We start from the raw sequence: 21,430 nt of genomic DNA on the forward strand, positions 1-21,430 counted from the left end.
ATTTTTATTTAACTGATTAATTAATTTATTAAGCTTATATAGTTGCCCATCTACCAAAAGGAACTCTGGGTGGCAGACAGAATAATCAAATTGGTTTCCCCATATTGTCTATTTTGAATTGTGACTTGTGATCAAGGGGCCAATCTATAGTTGGAATGGCAAGATGAAATTCACTCTCCACCTTTCAGAAGGTCTGGACAATGACTACAGCTCCCCAAATCAATGGCCATTGGTTTTTATTAGTTGAGTTTAATGAAAACTGAAGGTCAACTTTAACTGAAGGATGCTAGTTTGTTCGTGTTTGCTCTGCTCTATCTGGGGACAGCTGGCCAGGCAAGACTGGCTGTACTCTTAGAGGCAGCTGTCTCAGGTGGCAGATGCTAAGAGGTGGCAAGCAATGGTGAAATGGAAGAGAGGGCTGTATACGTGTTGAAAGTAAAATTCAACTGTCGATCCAGTTGCCTTTGGTCCAGCAAAAGGAAGATCCTATCTAGTTGCTCAGACAGGAATCTTCCCCAGCTGCTCTTAGGTTTTGCAGAGGATTGAATATCAGACCCTCCACCATGAGGTTCCTCCCCTCTCAAGGATAACAGAGAAAAGAAATATTATTAATGGACTGTTTCTGCTTTCTCTCTCACAAAAGCAAGCCCAGTGAAAGAAGACAACTTTTTTCAACTAGAATCTGCTTTCCCCTTTCCAACTCACTTTGCTCTCATGAGATCCTGATCTTTCAGGGCAGATCCCTGGAGGTAGATCACCCGCTGGGACCACAAGGGAATCTGAAGCACTCGGCGTACCTGAATATCCATTTCTGTAGGGCAAAGGATGACCACATAATAATCCTGAAAGGGAAAAGCGGAATCCTTCAAGTGGCTTAAAATGTTCAGGTTTCTCTTAAGATCTACAAACTAGAGAGGTATGAAGAAAAATTAAAATGTTTTGTACCAACAGACCCATTTCAGCCCCACAGAAGAATGAAAAACATACACCTTCCAGAACTTTTTTCAGGCTTAGAACTACTATGAAAAACCCTAACATCAACAAGTAAGAAGTGTGCCAGTTTGTGCAAAAAAGGAAGGAAGGAAGGAAGGAAGGAAGGAAGGAAGGAAGGAAGGAAGGAAGGAAGGAAGGAAGGAAGGAAGGAAGGAAGGATGGGAGGGAGGAAGGAAGGAAGGAAGGAAGGAAGGAAGGAAGGAAGGAAGGAAGGAAGGAAGGAAGGAAGGAAGGAAGGAAGGAAGATCATGGACTTTCTTATGAAAAATATAACATGCAAAAGCTGTGCAAACTAAGAAAATGTGCATTCCAAAATGTGCCCATTTTGGGATAACATATATGAAAAGGAATAGAAACATTTTTGCAAACTGATTTCTTCCAGCCCAGGCATGACTGGGATAGGAGTGAACTTTTTCCTAGCATCCCATCTCTTGCAAGCTACATTTATTATATATGGTCTGAGTTTCATTCCAAAATAGAAAGGGGTATGGATTGGAAAGCCTGAAGGATGTATGTAATTAAGTATGTATGTATGTATGTATGTATGTATGTATGTATTTATTTATTTATTTATTTATTTATTTTAATTACATGCATCCTTCAGGCTTTCCAATCCATACCCCTTTCTATTTTGGAATGAAACTCAGACCATTATTCTGGGATAAGCAGAGATAATGCCTTGTGTATGTTGAATCTGCCTTCTGGTGACTTCATGGACACAACCATGCAGGACCTCCTGATACCCTCCCATCCAAGTACAACCCAGGCCCAACCCTACTTAGCTTCCAACCTCCAGGGAAACTCAGTTTTCTAAGCCTGCCTCCTGATAGAGACCCAGCCAAACCTTCACCTGCAGCCTCGGATGAGCATAGAACTCATTGAGGAAATCCATGAGCAGATCTATCTTGAGGGAGCTGACACAAAGCACAACATGCTTCTCCGTCTGTGCCCGGTGGCGACTATAGTTTCCTCCCGACTTCTGCCGTTCCATCCAAAGGTACACCAGCTCTTCAAACTGCAGGCAAAAACAAGGAAGCTGTTCCCAAAGCAGATCTTCTCCAAGGGTCTGGGGCTTGGGGAGGCTGCCTCTGGTGGTTAAAGAAGCTGAGCTCATACTATTAAGGCCGCAGCTATATGCTTTCTGCCTAGTCCAGATTGGGCTTCCTAAACCAGATTGGAATGAAGATTTCCAGATGTTATTTTCATCTCCATGGAGTCCTTGGTGCTCTCTGAGCTTGGTGGTTTGCTTGCAGACGTTTCATTACCCCACTAGATAACATCATCAGTGCTACTGAGTGTGCAGTTTGCTCCCTGTCTATATGCAGTCGCTTACCCTGCCTGGGAGTGTGGTTTTCTCCTTCGTTGTTCCTTGGTTAGGGTATTGTTTTCTGCTTGTTTTCTGTTTCTGCTTGTTTCAAGAAGAAAACAATGCCCTACTCAAGCTGTGCTATCGGGGATTACACTTGTAGAGAAGCTGAGCTTGTTAAATCGAAGCATGTCATTTTGTCCCATAGCGAGGGTCATTGCCAAACAGGTCAGCTGGGTTAAATATATATATGGATTTGGATGGATTTGAGATGTTCAGGCTGCAATGCCATGCCCCACAATCTGGCATGTGATGGACTTCCAACTCGCTTCGCTTTGATCTAGCAAATTGAGCTCCTGTACTGCCTTCGCTCCAAAGCGCGTCTTACTTATGACTCATCCCACCATGTTATCTACCCCAGGGAGTCATATCTTACCTGCAGAGGCAAGACCACAAGGGCCACACATATCATGATCACCACCAGGAGCTGAGAAGGCCAGATCTTGGGGGTCACATCTCCATAGCCGACGGTTGAGAACGTCACGATGCAAAAATAAAAGGACTTGAAGAGGGAGAGGTTTTCCCCTGCTCTTTCTAAGTGCTGAATCCCACAGGTTCTAGATCACAGGGGAGGAAAGATAAGATGCTCGGTGCAAAACCAGGTTTTTATTATAAAACTAAATAGGGTTTCATTCTTCTTCCTTTGACAGCACTGAATGTCCCCTCCTTTATTGAGCTGGAAGCCCCACATCCACCCAAGGTCACATTTGAAAGTGGGGAAAAGGAGTCAACTAATACTTGCTTCTGTTTGGATGTTGCAAATAAACTAACATTTTGGTAACTTTCTACTCCTTTGGCCCGGCATGCTTTTTATAAAATAATCAAACAATACTGCAACTTGATTTAGCAGAAAATGAACAGATTTCATCCCAAGCCTCTTTAAAAGGTTGCTAGATATTTCTAGGGCACCTAGGCTTTGTTGAAAAGGATGCGAGGGAGCAGATAACAATCCACTTCCCATTTTCTTACTAGGAAACAGAAACACCACCTCTCAAATGGAACAGAAATTGAATTGGAGAGATAAACAAGATTCACAGCCAGAGCTGAAAGCTGCCAGCCCTGACCTCATGCAAAATGAAATCTGCCATGACACGAAGGTCAAAGTTAAATTACGGGTTGGCCAGTTACATTTATACTCAGGAAGACTTCAGAAACATAGGGCTGACTTTCAAAAACTGTAGAAGGACACCAGATGGAAAGATCCTATTTGAAGGGGGGGGAAAATTGCCCAGTGGGGTCAATTCAAACAGTTCAAATCCTGCATCTTGTTTCTCCGAGAGATCAACCAGATGCCTCCAGAACACCTACAAGGAACATGGCTGGTGCTGAAAAGATGACTTTCTCTGCCCACAGCCTTTCATTTAACTGTCATGTGAATAGAGTCATAAAAGTGGAAAGAAGTCCTGGACAATATTATTCCACTCTGCAACCATGCTCACAATCCAATTAGAGGAAGCATGGTTGTTGGACGTTATTATGGTGGGCTACCTAGTTAGAGATTTTCCACTTTCTTTTGCAAACTGCCTGGGGAGGAGAAGATCCCCAAAGCATATATGCAAGTGAATTGGAGGTTGCCAATGTACTGAAAATTAAGTTAGAAGAGTAAGTCTGGATGGATGGCCGGTTCTCTAGAAGTTTTGAATGACTCTTGTAAGAGGCATTAGACTCCAAATCCTTAAGGGCTAGCAGACTATTTCTCTTCTGAAGAAATGTTGGACTCTGCCAATTTATTGTCAGCAGCTTTTAATCCATTTTTCAGTCGCTTTTGGTGACAATACTGAGTTGAGTTTTAACCCTTTGAGTTGCTGCTGTTTCTACACAAACTGCCTAACTTAGTTTCAGGGTCCATGGCTCAGTAATGCCTTAAATTGTGAAGAACAAAAAAATTACACCAAGTATGTGCAGATTTTAGTTTTCCAGAACTCTTGATTAGGCAAAATACTGCACTAAAGCCAGGAAAAGAAGTGAGAAGGTTCAAAGATTAGGTCAGAGATTTTCTTTTTGATTTTTTTTTAACTTTCAGAGTGTTGCTGGACTGGAAAAAGTCATGAACATCTGTGGTTTTACTGCAATGGGATTTTTAAAGATTTTGAAAAATTGTAAGCCTTACTAAGTTTTATCTTAAGAGGCATCAAAGAAATGTTAGGCGTCAATCAGCATGGAGCCATTGGCATTCATTTCAAGTCATTGGCTTAATTTGGCTCATGGATCTAGTTCAGTCTGATTTGGAAAACCAGAACAATGCACTGAATTGGCTCAGTCTGGTTTTCCTGATTGGTTGGGATCAGGTCAATTTGATTTTCTGAATCCATGCAGGAGAAACCCATTTCTGTGCATGCAATGGATTTGATTGCATCTCCTTCAAGTCAAATCTCCTGTAGTCCAAAGCAGGAAGGGAGCAGCCACAGAACTTACCCAGTGAAAACAAGACAAAGCAGGGTACAAATTAAAATGAGCACTTGGTTGAACATGGCAGACTGGGTCCGTTGTATTGCTCGATGCAAGTCATTCTGGAAGGAAGGAAGGAAGGAAGGGAGGGAGGGAGGGAGGGAGGGAGGGAGGGAGAGAGGAGAGGAGAGGAGAGGAGAGGAGTGGAGAGGAGAGGAGAGGAGAGGAGAGGAGAGGAGAGGAGAGGAGAGGAGAGGAGAGGAGAGGAGAGGAGAGAAGTTGGGTTCATATCTTACTCCAGCTTGTGGTTCAGCATGTCATAGAAACAAAGTCCTTGCCTCACATGGTGTATGACCCAGACCATTATGATAACCATAATATGATTTATTTGTTTAGATGTAGCATATTATGTAAACCCAGCTATTGCATTCTGTTAATCCAGATGTAGGATTTAGCATGTTGTATGAGTCCAGTACATCACAACATAATGGGATAGGCAGAAATTTCCCAAACTTAGGCAACCTCTCATGCAGAAGAGGCTGTCAGGTTCAGCCCAAAGAACTCCACAAGACAGTGCAAATACAGTTCTGTTGCATTTATTAGCTTCCACCTCAAAACAGAAATCTCTCCAGACTGAACCCAAGTTCCCAAGCCAGCAAGCCACAACACCATGAATTCCTTAGGGTGGTGCCAGTCTCATCTTCTTAAACTTCCTATGCTCCTGTTGAGGGCTAAGGAAATGCTTATCTCCCTGAGCGTGGCCTTTATAACACCATTCCATCACAGAGGCCCTCACTGTTACAATCTACTTACTATCATGTTTTCCAAAGCATACTTCGCCAACCAGCAATTCAGGAACACGGGAATAAATAAATTCCGTAAAGGTGGCCAAAATATCTAAAAAAAAAAAAAAATCAGGTTATGTTTGCTAGAAGATATCATCTCCTTTGAGCTAAGCTTCATGCCTGCTGACCACATGGACACATCTGTAGTGTTCCCATGGCAGCAATATAGAAATGGTTTGCCATGCTGGCAACTACACTCTTACAGTGCCCACATATATTCTGAGTTGGCTGCTGCTAGTATATTCCCTTAACAACTGTGCTCTTGCAAAAACCATATTTTCGGAATAGGAAGGGAATTCTCTTAATGAATGGGCTCCACCATCAGAAAGTGAAAGCAATCCCATTCTCGTTAGGAGTGCCAGTCAAACTTACTGTGATAATAAAGGGCACAGTGTTGATCATTTCAAGGATGAAGGAAACACGAAAGATCTGCTCACAAATGTTACCCTAAAGGAAGAAAAAGAGTTGTATACAGGCTAAGCTTTGAATGATTAAACCTTTTGTTATCTTCTATAATTATAATAGATTGGGTCATTGCAGATTGGGGCAGCCTATCAGTCAAACAAATAAACAAACTAATAAATAACTCTTTCAGATGTTCTAGGTGAAAATTTTCAGCACTGCTACCTCCAGGAGCATTAGCCTACAGTCCCTATTATCCAGCACCAGCACCACCACTGGTTGTAATACATAGATGAAACTCCAACCCATCTATTCTGTTTTTATTAGACATTTACTTCTACAAGAAGGATAAGAGTTATACTCAAACAGATCTGTAGAACATCAGTTTGGAGAAAGCCAACATAAGCTCCATAATGACAGGATGGGTGAAGGACTTCCATGCATTAGAAGCAAACAAGCCAAAAATCAAACATTGACTTATTTTCCTGGGGAGAAGCGGATGTGTAATGGAATTGGGAAAAACAAGTTGGCCTGATCTTGGCATTTCCATTCATCCTGCAAACTTCATTACTGCAGAAAGCCATGGGGTACTGTCAATAGAATATAATCTGCTTCATAGTCACATAGAGAAAACACTGTCTGCCCAGATCTCAGGCCAATGTATTGCTGCACTGGAAACCTTTGAGAAAGTTCCATGAGAGGCATTTGACTCCCTGCAGCCATTTTGCTCCATGCTGGACTCTTGGGGAGATGTTTGTGCATGTGTGAAAGTACTCTTACTCTTGCCCTTTAAACATGTGTCCTCTAATCCTCTTTCTTACCTTATAGCTGAGGTAGATCAGAAGCATTGTCTCAAGAAAGCTGATGATGGCCACACTGACCTAAAAGGAGAGGAAGAAAAAAAGAAAGGGAGGAAGCCACCAGGCTGGGAGAAAGAGGATGCTATCAACTTTGCAGGTCACGTACCACCAACACATAATCACTTACTTGTATTGCCCACAATGGCTTGTTTCGATCCACCCACAAAATGGGAGCCCTGTAGAGAATATTTACAGAATAAAGGTAAATAACTATCAGAAGAATACTTAATCTGAAAACAAGAAACAGACTGGGTCCAGAAGTAGTGGTTCATTCAGATTTTGCAATTCTCCACATTCCTTGATTCAGGCTATAAAATATACATCAAAACATGCTCCAAAATATGTATGGCTGGACAAGGCAACACGGTGCCCAAGACTGCCAACGCACTCATGAGCATTTTCTTGCATAGATATGAGGCTCCCTCCCCTATATAATCTCCTTCTCCTTCTGTTAACTGAGAACATGCCCTGTTGCAAACTAGATGGCACCATCTAGAAGCATCTTTATTTCCAAGGTGGTCTCAAAGGTCTCCATGGGTTTTAGAAAATGAAATGGGTGGGGACCGCTGACCAGGACTTCCTTAGGGAGAAGCCCACCTACCTAGAAAAGCAAATTTCAACGATAAGGATGGGACAGAGTGTCTTGATGGTTAGAGGAGATGGACAAACAATGTTGTGTGCATTATTCTGATGTTATTTTGGTTTCTACTGGCTGCCTATCTCAACAGTTTGCCTTCTAGGAAATGGCTGTGTTTACTGCTTGATGTCACACTGAATATTAAACTGGCTCTTTGTTGAACCAAAGCACAGCAAAACCTTCAAAAAAGCTGCCAACCCCTTTACCAGTTGATTTCTGGTGATGACTGATTGAAGGAGGAGTAGTTGTGCTTCTCACATTCCCAGCTGAGTGGAAAGAAAAGAAAAGGCATTTCAGAAGCACAATTCAGCCTACAGGAAGCTAAAGCAAGTGTTCAACATACTCAAAGATGATATAAGTTTCCTCAACCAATAGCCTTCACTTCCATTTTAAAACTTTTTTAAGGATGCTTTATAGAATGTTTAATCACACAGTGGCATCTAGTTGGAGAGAGACTTTATATAAATACATGTATGGATGATATAAATCTGATCAGCTGCAAAAACAGTGTCCCAGTTCCATTCCAGTCCCATATTAGGGCTGGGTGAAGCTTTGATTAGGAGATTCCATTTGAGAGCCATTCCATTGATTCTCCAAATCAAACTGACTTCCCAAATCAGGCCGATGACTGATATGCCTGAGTCAGATGCTTCCCAATGGGTTTTGCACATGCAGAAGTCTCTTCCCCATTTTGTAAAAACCGATTCAACAAATTGCCTCCATTTTCCCAAATCTTTCTGAATCACTGAATCAGACTGACAATCCAAATTCGATTGATGATGCAGATCCGATTGGAGCAAACATGCCTTTCCCTAGAATGTATGAAACCGAGAAAATTCTCTTGGATTGAGGTTCCTACAGATCACAGTGTAGCACACCCCGAAGTTGGCTGTCATGCAGACGAAGAACAGAACTGGTGTAATGAAAACTTCTCACCATCCTATCCGTCCTGGGTCATCAAGCAGAACGCGGACAATATAAAGAAGGCAAGTGAGAAGCTTGAGGGAGAAGTTGAACAGACGTATCCTCAGGCCTGATGCAAACAGGATAGATAAATGTTATTAGGCAAACAGCAACAGCAATAACACAAGCAGCAATGAAAGAACAGCAGCTTTGTGGAAAAAACCCTGTACCTAGCACTCTGTTCCCTCTGTTTCGGTATCATTGATTAAGCTTCACCCAGACTGATACTCAAACCTTTGCAGGCAGAGATCCAAGGACACAATTCTTCGATAAGCGAATTCATTACAGAAACCAGAAAAGCTGACATCTGAGTAGAAAACTAGCAATGGTGGGCCTCAAGCTTTATACACAACAGTCCCAAAGTTCCAACCTCATGTATCTTTTTCCCACCTGTGCACCTAACCCACCGAGAGTGCGTCATTCCTCAGAGGAGGGCCAGCAGACATCTGTGCATGGTTACTGTAATGGACCTGTTTGTACTTGATCTAGATTCTGCTAGCCCCCCACACCAGAATAGCAACTTGAGGCTTATAGACCACTGCGTCACCAACTGTGAAGTCAAGCTTGACCTCTGGTGTCTCCATAGAAGAACATCCCAAGTAATTTTCTGGGCAACAGAATGAAAGCACTTTATCACTGCCTTCTTTTGAGTTGTCTTAGCTTCCCAGTTTAGCTTGCTCTTCCTTCCAAGTCCTAACCAAATCCAGTCCTGCTTAGCTCATCTAGATCAGTTGAGGTTGACTCGGTGCTACCACCCGACTCTAAAAACTTCCTGAATTAAAAGTGTGAAACCGCAGAACAGCTTCATTAGTGGAAGAGATGGGGAACAAGTAAACGAGGAACCATCCACATGAAAAAAAGAATGCAATTGCAAGATACAAGAGTACTTTCTCATAAGAAGAATGCATGTCTCTTTTTCAGGGAAAAGTTGACTTTGTTGTCCAAAGTCTGGGCAGTTGTTTCAGTCTTTAAAAAGCAAGGGAAGTAATTCAGCAGGCAGAGATATAGGAGAAATAAACACATACACACATTTCATGCCAGCACTTTGCTGCTATGCAGGACTCAGCTTCTAATTCAGTAGAAAACTGGAATGAACTGAACAGAACCAAGCCTTGCAGCCAGTAGATGGCTGTGTTTTCCTAGAACACCACCCATCCATGGAAGACAGAGTACTAGCAAAAAGAAAATAACTTAAAATCTTAAATAAGGCAACTAGGTCCAACAACCACTAACTCAAGCTCATAAGCAGGAGTGTGTGAAAATAAATGATTCACACTCTACATTAAAGGATTGATTACTTCTTCTTCTTCTTCTTTTTAAAGATGAATTGAGCTCCTTGGCAGAGTCAGGTGGTGCTTGCCTCCAGTGAGGCGAGAAATGAAACATTTTTCACATTTCAAAGGCAGCCGGATCTTCTTTAGCATCCCACCCACCCCTTCCTAATTCTCCAGCAATTTTCTCTTATTTAAAAAAAAAAAAAGATCCAAACGCTGGCATTTAAAGCTGCTTTTTCATTCCTGCAAGACGGAGAGCAGGTCCCGAATTCCTACTGTTTCGTCAGCTCCAAATGTCCTGATTTAATGGTAACTGTCAGCTCTACCTATCTGTCATCCATCGCTGGGGAAATCTCTTTTTAAAACCTGCCTAAGTGTGTTCATTTGAAAGCTGTCATTCTTCAAGGCTCCTTCCTTTCTCCAGACATTGAAACAAAGCTGGAGACGACATGGCAGCTGCTATTCTTATAACGTGGAGCGAGGAACATTTTCACAGAGCCGTCTTCAGTCCGGCATTTTGTTCCCCACAAGTCCCCAAAAGACAGAGTCCGTATTTCTATACTCTGAAACACCTTTTTGGAGCTCAACCCATAAAAGGATACATCCCAGATAAAGATAAAACAAAAGACAATGAAGCAGACAGATCAAAACTGAAAGATACTGTGCATTCTGTTTCCATTCTGCCCATTTTCCAAAGAGCAAAGAATGTCCTATCTGGCCCTTTGTCCCCATTTTTATTCACAGTCCTGCAAAGGACAGCCAATAGATGAAAGATTGTTTCCAACTTCACAACACCTGGTAGATGAGTGTGAAATTGAACTGATACCTCCTAAGATGCCATTGAATTCTATTACCAGCCCAGAAATACCAAAACAATTTTAGATACCCTTAAGAAAACTCCACTTTTTCAATTCTTTGCAAAAAGAGACTGGGGAGATAAAAAAGGAAATATAGTCAACTTCCCACACCCAGAACTCCACCCCATCTTCCTGGTCTGGATTGGGAGCTTCAATAATGCAATCATCATGATCATCATCATCTTCATCCAGGTTTGCATTCATCTCTCCATCTAATTAAGTTGGAGTGCTACACGTGATGGACAAGCTTCCATTTCCCTCACAATAGATGTTCAGGTAGATCACTGAACATCCAGCACGACACATGAAACATTACACCAAGCCACAGTCTGCTTCACTACAATGTACTGAATAAATCAGATTCGGCTGAACTCATGACACATGCTAAGCCATCATCAAGCCCATCCAAGTGAAGCTTAGCATGATGTATAAACCAGGACAGAGACTGGGCGCTCACACTGATCTATGCCATACTTTGGTAAGTGAACCACAACTCCCTGGATATAAACATGGCAGAAGACCATAAGCCATAAAGGGTAAATTGTGAAGGCTGGAACCCTTCAGCTGTTCTGGAAGTTGTTAAAAACATGGCTTTGGTCCTAGGCTTGGGGCTAGGATAGATGCTGACCCTTCGTTAGTTCTTTCATTGGTTTGGGGTATAGTTGTTTGTTTTACTCTTCCAGACACACACGCCTTTGTTGTTTTGCCTTTCTTTGTGTGTTCTGTAAGCTGCCTAATGTCTTTTGGAAGTTGCCAGTCTCCAAATCAAATAAATACATTTTGCAAGACATCCTAACCCTAACCCAAACAAGCCCCTTTAGGGCTTGGTGTGAGGAACAAATGAAGCTGTTTGTGGTCCTGGACCATGAATTGGTTTGAAATTTGTTAGCCCGGAAACTTACTTGATCGTTGGTTTTTGATGAAGAATAGCTTGAGGCGTTCTTTAAATGTGTTCTCGTTCACGTAAAACTCCACTTCGACCCTGCCAGGACAGAGGAAAAAATATAACAGGTGAGATGTTACTTCAGATCCTAATTGTGTTATTGCAAAGAAGGTCGTTGGAGAAATCCATTGTGGATTTCTTCTCAAGTGAAATATGCAAGATGGAATCTGCTCTGGTACAAAGGATGGGGTGTATCATTCACAGAATCTGTTCACTTTTCTCTCAAAGTATTTCTGAGTTCAAACTTGAATTAGAAATTGTTACATTTGGGGAAGGCAGCATGCAAAAATGAGTTAGGTTGAAAGACACTCTAAATGGCTGTATTTACATAACGCTGCCCCCTTGATAATTTAATTGATCCACTTTCTGGGATTGACAAGACACTGAGCCATAAATGAACCAAATCACAGAAACTAAGCCTCAAAAAAAAAAAGAAAAGAAAATCTAACCAAGTTTAAAACTAACCAAACTTAGCACAGGGTGTGAATGAGGATGCTAGGTTTGGAACTGACCTCCTGAGCATGTGGTGTGAACATTGACAACTTGCGTGTGACCAATGAATGCGGATCTTTGTGACATTTTTTAAAAAGAAATATTGATAGAATGATGCAGAACCTTGGCAGAACACCAATCTAAATGAATATATTTGAAACTGACATGGATCTGAGATGGATAGGGGTCTGTCTGTCCCAACATTGGATTCTTGTGCAACCATCCCCAAAAACCCTCAGACTTCACCATTATTGCACAATCGTTACTGAGAAAATGTTGCATTGGGAGTCTTAGAGCTTAAGAAGGGTGTTCCATCATGACACTTTTTAAAATTTAAGTTTTGGGTAATCTGGAAGATAAATCATTGTTATCCTCACTAAGGGTAGTGTTGAAACAATCAAGAGAAAAAGAGCTCTTTGAAACAAGAGCTTTTTTTTTTTAACAATGCAGAGTTGAGCAAAAGCTCATTAGTTATGATCAGAATGGAAACATATCACAAGACAAGGAAAATAAATCAACCTTTTTTTTTTGTTGGGATGCAAATAAGCTTCTTGGTCCCTGAGCTGGAATCCTATGATGAGTTGTTTCTTTTTCTCCTCCTGTATCGATGTTCATTTGTTTATCTGAAAATCCCTAAATTCTGGCATTATGAATAGGAGGGGAACAGTATTTCTAACAGTATTAGAAGGACTATTTACAGTCCTCCTAATTTCCAGAATGAACACCTTGATGCATGCTGGTTATAGTCTAGTTTTGCAATACAGCAATAATTTCACCCCTCTGTTCAATGGGGCATGGAACGGAAATATCTCTTTGTATTTTAATGCCTTCCCATTTTAAAAAATTGAGGAACACACTTGCATGCTGAAATCCACACTGTCCAAGGGGTGCAAGGCAGTTCAAAGTGTACATTCACACCACACACGATAGTTACTGGATTTTCTCAGTTCACCCAAAGCAATGCAATCACCAAATGGGTTGGGTTTGCAGTCACCAGAAAACAATAACCCACTAACCACAGTTAACCCAAAGTGAACTTAGCGTGTTGTAAGAATGTCCCTGCTGGATCTTTAAAATGATCTTTAATTCAACTTCCGTGCACACCACCCAAAAATATGTGTAAGAAAGAGTGCATTAAGTCCCCAACAAAATAGACACCTTAGGAGAAGGCTTGCACTCCACACATTATATTAGAGAAAAACTGCTGGGAGAAGCAAGGAATGTATGTTAGGAAAACACATTTTAAATACACTTTTTAAATGTGCAAAACGGAATGGAAGAAGCTGAGTAGAAAAATGAAGACAGGAACTGAATTAGAAATGCAACGTATTTTTTTTTCCTCATTTCATCCTTTTTTAATCAGTGAGGGGAATATTATCTTGTGGCCTTTGGGAGAAAATGTAACAAAAAGAATAATTATATTTGGGGTGGAGGGATGGAAGCTCCCACTTCATTTCAAGTAGTTCTTCCCAAGAAGCAGAACTACTGGTAATAGATCCTTGACAATGACTGATGAATTTAGCCACATCTTTTTAAAATTTCCTGAGCATCCACAATTGCTCGAACATGTGCAGAAAGGAATTCCTTTGTTCAGCATCTCCACAAAGGACCACAAAAGGAGACTATTGCTCAACGGTTCTCCATTTATCAGAGTCCGTGTGAATTTAACCCTGCTGCACGGAACTGACATTCCTGAAACAGTGCTGTTTGCCTTGTTGAAAAGCATTTGCGTTAATAACCAGGAGCCAAAACGACAGAACCCATCCTACCTTTCAGAGGAACATCGGTTGATGGATGGTTCTTCAGCCCTCAATAAAAACAGTAAAGGTACATTGTGGAAGAAAATTTAAAATCAAAGCTGAATAGCTAGGCTATAAACCTAAGCTCAGTTGGAATAGTCTTGGGGAGGGTGCTTCTCCAAGGAATGCTGGGAAATGTAGTTTGTGAGGAGATGAAGCACAGACCACTGACAAGTTGAGATTTTTTAAGGAGGAACAGTCTCCATCCATGCCTTGGTAACACATCCAGATACCTTCCTTGTTCAGGCAATGACAAGAGAAAGGAGATGGAGACCCACTTTCTATTTTTATTGTGTCCTTATTCTTGATGGTTTCATTGTTTGGACCCGGAGCAGAAATGACCATGAAGAGATGTGAATCCTATTATAGGCATTCACCCAAGACAGTCTCCCCTCAAAGAACACGGCCCCCCACGTCTGAAAAGAGATGAGGTCTTCACTAAGGATACGCCGAGATTTCATTAATCAGCATTTTTCTGCAAATTAAATGCAGCTATGTTTTCAACTGTCATTCTTTCAATTCTGCAAAAATTCTCAGCTAAGGACAACATCAACCAAAAGGAATACTTTAGGAGAGAGTCCATATAAAAAGTCTTGTCTGAGGAATCAAATAACTATGAAGTTGTGCATTTAGCTAAATATAAATCCTTATACATTTTTTCCCATAGCAAGCACATTCACAAACAGGACGCAGAGGATTAGCAACGAAAATACGTGAAACTGACACAGATTGAAATTAGAGACATCCCGTCACCCTGATGTCCTTTTCTCATGAAATCTCTGGAGAGAAGAATGATAACTAATTGGACATTATATGTCAAAGTAAATACTTCTCAATGGAAGTCCGCTGGAGCTGGGCAGCCAATAAATCTAAATAAATAATAATAATTACCATTTCTCAGCAAAAGAATTCTATCTCGATAGCTTAGTTCAAGAATCTAAGGAACAGGAAATCTTTAAATATACTTCATTGTGAGCAGAGAAGATTAAAGGTGCAAACAGACTAGCTAGATTTTTACATACTTCAGAGCACCATAACGAGAAAAGTGTGACTTTCCTTTCGTTTCCATACCACATGAAGCCATAATAAAGTGCCTTGTTTTTTGGCTTAGCACGGTGTAAACTGAGCCACTATTTATGCCTTCTTTAACAAACTATGTTTTTAAAAACTCCCAGCTTCGTATGAGATCTGAACCAGAGCATTATCTACAATCTATTTCATAGAAGTTATTATTTCAGCTTCCCCCATAGGATCCAGGGAACTGTATGCAGAGGGCATGTAAAATTCTCCACAGACTTAGTGTCTGTCTTCTCACCCAACTACATTTCCCAGGACGTTCATTTCCTGGAAAGAGGAAATGAACTTTTAAGCCAACTTAAGTCTGCAGTAGTGAGAAAAGTATTGAGTCGTTGCTTCTCTTCTCACCAATGCTATCGAACAGCACATGCAGTTGTTGGAAGCTAACTTACTGTGAGAGCGATGAATCCATGCTGAAATCTTCATTATGTGGCCTAAAGACACAGGGCATAAGGAATATTAACAAAAATACATACTGACAAAACAATGGGGGGCTTCTGGACAGGGCTAGGGATGAATGTACCAAAATCTAAGATTCAAACGCACTGCACGGTGCTCAACATTTTACTTTAAGAGATGTACTATTAAAAAAAGGAGTAGAGAATTCGCTTCTTCTTCTGTTGAGTCTAATACTTCAGTGGGAGACACCAGGAAATCCCAAGATTACAGGCTAGACTGGGAAATTGAGAAAGCATTCCAGAAGAAGGCAGGGACCTACAACTTTATACTAAGAAGCAACACAAAGGGGGTCATGAAGACACCAAGGAAATCGTAAGGAGTTGAGTTCAACTTGAAATTTTATCTTTTTCAGGCCAACCACCAGAGGAATCGTGTGAACTGATCATAAGGTTGCATGCTCATCATGATGTACCATCAATGAGGGAAAGGAACTATGCCAAATTAGAAAGAATCTTCTCTTTTGGCCAATCCACCTACTTTATCCTGCAGTCCTGTCTTGAATGGCAGAACAGTAGCATTGCAAGAGGAAGTTGCAACTATTCTCTATAGTGAACTCTATAATTTGATCCTTAGGTACGATCCATGAAATTCACAGCACAGCCTTATACACTCTCAACTAGGAAGTGGCCCTGTTTTGTAGAGGTATATGTTTATTTACTGTGCAAGGAAGTCTCTCATTTGTGAGTTCCAACCACAGAACAAAACGCTTCCACTTAGAAGCATCGAGATACACACTTCCATGTGCTTATTTTGAAACTGTGTTATTCTGCAAGCAAATCAATTAAATTGCATATGTTTAGCCCCTGGAGGGAGGGAGAGAGAGAGGGAGGGAAGGAGAGGAGGAGAACATGAGACTACAGCGGAGACTTAATGGTAGAAGTTCAATGTATGTACAGATGAAGCAAAGCATTTCAGAAAATGTTATATTCTCAAATACTGCATATTTTGCAGTGTGTAAGTTTGGTGCTTCCTAATCTTTGGTGCTAAGAGAGCCTGTGTCAGGTAGTGGTTAAGGCACCAGGCTGGAAACTGGGAGACCATGAGTTCTAGTCCCACTTAGGGCACAAAGCCAGCTGGGTGACCATGGGCATCTCTCTCAGCCCTAGGAAGGAGGAGGCAAGGGCAAACAGCTTCCAAAAAATCTTGCCAAGAAAACTTCAGGGACTAGCCCAGGCAATTGTCAGAAGTCAACATTGACTTGAACACATACTAGAACAGGATCCTATCAGGAAGAGTTGTAGCTAGACTGAGAATTTTAAAAAAAATCACAGAAGACGGCAATGGGAAATACTTTGTAGGGTCGCCCAATAAAACTACAAGTCCATGCAACTGCCAATTCCCAAGCTGGACCCTACGTTCATAATGCTGCCTTTTCCAACCAACTTTTCTGTATACAACCACACTAGAAAAGAACAACCAGGGATATCAGAAGGGTCTGTACAAACCCTGATCTAAGGTTTTCTTTCTTTTTTTTATAGTTTGTTACTGCTTTTTCTCCCCTCTGTGGCTCCATTAGGGAGTTGTTATTTCTGCAGTCAAAGCCAATAGACCCAGGCCATCAAGCCAGTTTCAACCTTTCACTTCCAAGACACTCAGGTTGATAAACAGGTTGTTCAAAAGCAATTTAAGAAGCATACATCAAGTTAGTTCATAGGAACATGAGGGGAAAACAAAGAAAAAGCCTTGATGAGGAGAAATGAGAATGATGAAGTACATGACAAACACCAGGGACATGATAAAAGACTTACGCAGTGCAGTGAACAGACAGGCTCCCTTCCTCCCATTTTGAAAAGCAAATTATAAATGAGTATGTAACAGATGCGTGCTTCACTTCCAGACTGTCATGCAACTTTTCTTTCATCTCTGTCAAGTGATGCAGGCAGGCAGGCACAAAGAGAAATCAGAACAGTCCAACTTCACTGTTGCTCCCTCTCTTTCCAGAAGGAAGATCATGTCACACAAGAACCAATAAGAACTCCTTTATCTGCTCCGCTACCATCACTTGAGGGTTGGTGGACGTGCTGTGCTCTAGACCTTACGGTTGGAAATTTCTTTGCTTTCCCAATCAATTTGCACGTCAGAAATCCAGAAAAGCTTGGTTGCTGCTAAGTGGCTCAGGGCAGAGAGCATTCAAACCACAGTGATGGTTATTAAATCATAATTCAGTTTCTGACCAGCTAGGGGCTGTGCTTTGGTGGAAGGAGATGGCTGGCAATTTGAAAAAGCCTCAGAAAGATCAAGAGTGCTATGCGAGGGACTCTCTGCAAGCTGAGCTCAGCAGATGTGAATACCTGGGGGGTGAAAGCAGGAACATTTCAAGCTTCCAATACATGATTTTTCCCCCATTCTTTTTCCTGAACAGCCCTAAAGTCTCTGCTGGAAGCTCCAGGGAACCGAAGCAGCAATAGCTGCCCCTTTCTCAAGAGTCTTTTCCCCACTTTTACCTAACCGCAACACAGACCTGTTGTGGCAATAGCTTTGCCTTGGAGTGTCCCCACAATGTTGCTTTTATTTCATCCCAGTGGGACAGCCTTCAGCTGCACCAGTACTCAAATAGCTGCTTCCTTCTTATTCTGACAGTACCCAATGTCAGCCACAAAGTACAGTGGTACCTCTAGTTACGAACTTAATCCGTTCCATGACTCTGGTTGCAACTCGAGTTGGTCTCAAGTCGAGGTAAAGTTTCCCATAAGGTTCAATGTAAATACAGTTAATCCATTCCACCCTCCAAATTTGGTCGCACCACGAGGCAAATTTCCCCATAAGGTTCAATGTAAATACGGCTAATCCGCCCTCCGAATTTGGTCGCACCCTGAGGTGAATTTCCCCCATAAGGTTCAATGTAAATACGGCTAAACAGTTCTGAAACATATGCATTTTATTTTTAAACCTCAAAAACCTTCCAAACGCCACAAAAACCTTCCAAACGCCACAAAACACACCACAAGCCTCACCGAACGTCTCCTTGCTACTGCGATCTCGCCCACAGGAAGCCGCGACCGCGTGGCAGTAGGGAAAATGGCCGCGGATCCGGTTCGTAAGTAGAGGCAAGTTTGTAAGTAGAGGTAAATTTTTGGGGCCAGAGCTGGTCGTATCTCGAAAATTTCATAAGTAGGGGCGTTCGTAAGTAGAGGTACCACTGTACCTCAAAACTGTTTGGTTTGTCATCTATCACCATACAGGGAAGTTAAGGTAGGATAGGTATGGTATAAGCCAGTGTTGCACTGTTAACAAAGGTTAATAGTTTGAAGCTTAGAGCCCAAACCAACAAGCCTTGTTGGGAAAGTAGTACTAGAGTAGTTGCATACAAAACCCAGTTTTAAAGTGCTCTTTACCTTAATTGTATTAATAATTTGCTTCTAAGAACGAAGCAAAGGTTTCACCAACGTACTGTGCAAGGTGAAGTGGGGCTAAGAGAACTGTCTGCTTCAATTCGGAAAGAGGCCCCTGCAAATGGGGGGGGGTCTCTTTGTAACCTAGTTTCTGACCCTGAGACAGGACGTAGCCTTCTAAGAGCCTCATCGCTCCCCCCTGCAGCTTTGCAAAAGCAAAAGGGAAACCCACAAAATGAGAAGACAAAACGTTCTCACTAACCCGCTTACCCACACAGACCTGTATTCCAGACAATCTGTTTGCACTGGAATTTACCTGGGAGTAAAGGAGTAATCTTACACCCAATTAACATGGATGTAGGCTGCGCTGACTTACCTTCAAGTAAAGGGAGGCAGGAATGCCCTGAAAGTCTATACACAGAACGGGAGCTGATGACTTTTTAGCACCCCCATCAACCAACCCCTTTGTGTTCTACATTATTCTGCCTGAAATCAGAAGGTGTCTGGTAGCCCCTTTTCCAACTAGCCAATTTTACTAGAAGGCATCAGCTTTCTGAACTGCAGCTCGCTTCATCAGACGCATCACCAAAGCTTCTGCCTTTTAATAAGGTAGTCAGAGAAGGTGCTGTCAAACTCCTAATTTTCAGCTACCCTAGAGTAACCTGGCTTTCCTGCTACACACTCCACCTGGGTACTTGTAAGCTCTTGTTAGATGCTGCTGGAGAGACCAGGAGAACAGCTCTTTTAAAAGGTCTTTCCTCCCAGAGATTCTCAAAACAATTAATTTGTTGAACTAAGTGCCTCCCTTTCAACAGATTTAATAGCACATGGGTTGTCTCTCGAGAGGACTTTTGACTCTACATTTACTGCCTTTACCAGATGGAACAATCCCGTCACTCTCAGAAGCTTGAAATATTAATTATAAAATAGAAGTTCGGGGCTACCACAAAACGGCCAGTTCTGTTCTGGTCGAGACAACTGTCCTCTTAATAACATTTTTGCTTCCATCCTAGTCTTTCTCTCTCTCTTCGCCAATTCAGAGCTGCTGCCACGATATTGTTTCTTAGAGAGCTCTAGCCTTAGCACATGGCAGCACTTAACCAACCTTGCTGAACTTGAGAAGCTAAGTAGGGTTGGATCTGGTTAGTGTTTAGATGGGAGACTACCAGAAAATTCTGGGCTTGTAGTGAAAAAAGAATCATGGAAAAAGGCAATGTCAAATTGTTGCTAAGAAAAACGGCATGGTTGCATCCATGTGGTCACCATGGATTGAGTTCAACTCAAAAGATTTTATCTGGAAGGCAGCCTGAAACTTGTGTGCAAACTGACCCACAATCAGTTGTTTCTTGTAGCTTCATCTGCCACTGTTTCAACTGGGATTTTTTTGTAGTGCAACGAAGGAAGGAAGGAAGGAAGGAAGGAAGGAAGGAAGGAAGGAAGGAAGGAAGGAAGGAAGGAAGGAGAGCTCCATTCTTATTCTATGCTCTTGCCCCAATGAAAGTAATGCCCCTTAGCTGTGAAATTGTGCAGGTCAGCAGTTCACAACTGATGCATCCTTTGGGGGAAGTTACACCTGAGAAGCCAATGGGTTTAGTTGACAGGGAAAAAATAAATCTAAAAAGAATAATGACATTATTCCTCAGCCCAGAGAACTTCCCACTAGGGTGAAGACACACAGAAAGTTCCCAAATTCACAGATTCAGAAAATATTAGTTTCTCTACCTGTTCCAGCTGAAGGTGATAAAATGTACACTAGTTGGCACATAGGCTTTAGGTACCTTGCAGAGACGTCCATTCAGTCCACCCCCCTCTTCTCTCATGCCCAAATTACATTACTTCAAAAGCTTCAGGAAAGGATAGCCAGCTCGCATTCAGCTTCTGCGTGTGCCCCAAGAAGGTGGTGTGGCCAGGGCAAAAACCAGTTTCTGAGTCATTAACACATCATCTAAAATTACATTTAATTAATTAAACAGAGTTTCTAGGACTGTTCCCATGCGACGAATAATTTTCCCCATCCACCAGGTTCAAGGCTGCAATTTATTGCCTGCCTTTCGAGGCTGCACCCTGGACTTTTGAGAACTGCAAACCACCTGGGTGGTTCTGGCTGTGCCACTCTGTTCTAGCACGTCATAATACAGAGAGTGGCCTAAGCCAGCTGATAAACACTGAAACTAAGCAATTCTTAATTTCTCTGGATTATCTCTGACAATCTAACCTCTGTTCTATGGAAAGTAACATGGTATGCTCCAGAAGTCCAAGAATACAACTTCTACAGCCCCGAAACACGCTGTGCTGGTTGAGCAAAGCACTATAGGATGAAATCAGTTGCAAGGAATGTAAAGAGTCTATCCAGGCACTAACCAAGCAGTCAAATCAATTCTGCTGGGCCTGATGAGAGGTGGGGTTTACAATCTCTAATAATCTCTAGCAGGGCAGGTTTTCTGACCCTGCACGATGCGTATCAGGACACCCCACTTTTGGGAAGAGAGGCCAGTGGCATTCTCTCCGCTCAGCCTACTCACAGAGGTATTATCTGCAAGACCCTAGGACGGGAGACATTGCTTTGAATACTGCCTTGTGTTTCTGGAGGAAAGATGGGGAGAAAAAAATCATCAAGGAGCAACTTAATCTAAATTCAGCTCAGTCAATTAAACTAAGTTAAAAATAAATTTGGTTTCAAAAGAACAACTTAAAATAAACCTCGCATAAATCAGACTTCACCACTGCCGAACAATACTATTCC

General features: G+C 41.9%; 1 protein-coding gene across 7 annotated transcripts in view; it reads right to left on the reverse strand.

Annotated features, from left to right (window-relative positions):
* Window positions 1-20,672, reverse strand: part of KCNT1 (potassium sodium-activated channel subfamily T member 1) — a 43,807-nt gene extending 23,135 nt beyond the window's left edge. For 2 of the 7 annotated variants that reach the window (XM_025172226.2, XM_025172224.2), the window contains exons 1-14: window positions 20,410-20,669; window positions 15,289-15,330; window positions 13,790-13,828; window positions 11,488-11,567; window positions 8,428-8,524; window positions 7,698-7,757; window positions 6,982-7,030; window positions 6,816-6,875; window positions 5,965-6,039; window positions 5,561-5,644; window positions 4,775-4,869; window positions 2,736-2,916; window positions 1,844-2,008; window positions 706-842 (exon numbers count right to left, since the gene is read on the reverse strand). In XM_025172226.2, coding sequence (XP_025027994.1) covers window positions 706-842; window positions 1,844-2,008; window positions 2,736-2,916; window positions 4,775-4,869; window positions 5,561-5,644; window positions 5,965-6,039; window positions 6,816-6,875; window positions 6,982-7,030; window positions 7,698-7,757; window positions 8,428-8,524; window positions 11,488-11,567; window positions 13,790-13,828; window positions 15,289-15,330; window positions 20,410-20,507 — 1,262 coding nt within the window. In that variant the 5' untranslated portion in view covers window positions 20,508-20,669. Of the gene's footprint in view, window positions 1-705; window positions 843-1,843; window positions 2,009-2,735; window positions 2,917-4,774; window positions 4,870-5,560; window positions 5,645-5,964; window positions 6,040-6,815; window positions 6,876-6,981; window positions 7,031-7,697; window positions 7,758-8,427; window positions 8,525-11,487; window positions 11,568-13,789; window positions 13,829-15,288; window positions 15,331-20,409 lie in introns of all 7 variants that reach the window. The other 5 variants (XM_025172237.2, XM_025172234.2, XM_025172228.2 and 2 more) reach the window with 4 other exon arrangements.
* Window positions 20,673-21,430: the final 758 nt, after the last annotated feature.

Source organism: Python bivittatus, unplaced genomic scaffold (assembly GCF_059951505.1).
Source record: "Python bivittatus isolate LINGU-HERP-01145 unplaced genomic scaffold, Pbiv_v1 ctg000160_np1212, whole genome shotgun sequence".
Taxonomy (NCBI): domain Eukaryota; kingdom Metazoa; phylum Chordata; class Lepidosauria; order Squamata; family Pythonidae; genus Python; species Python bivittatus.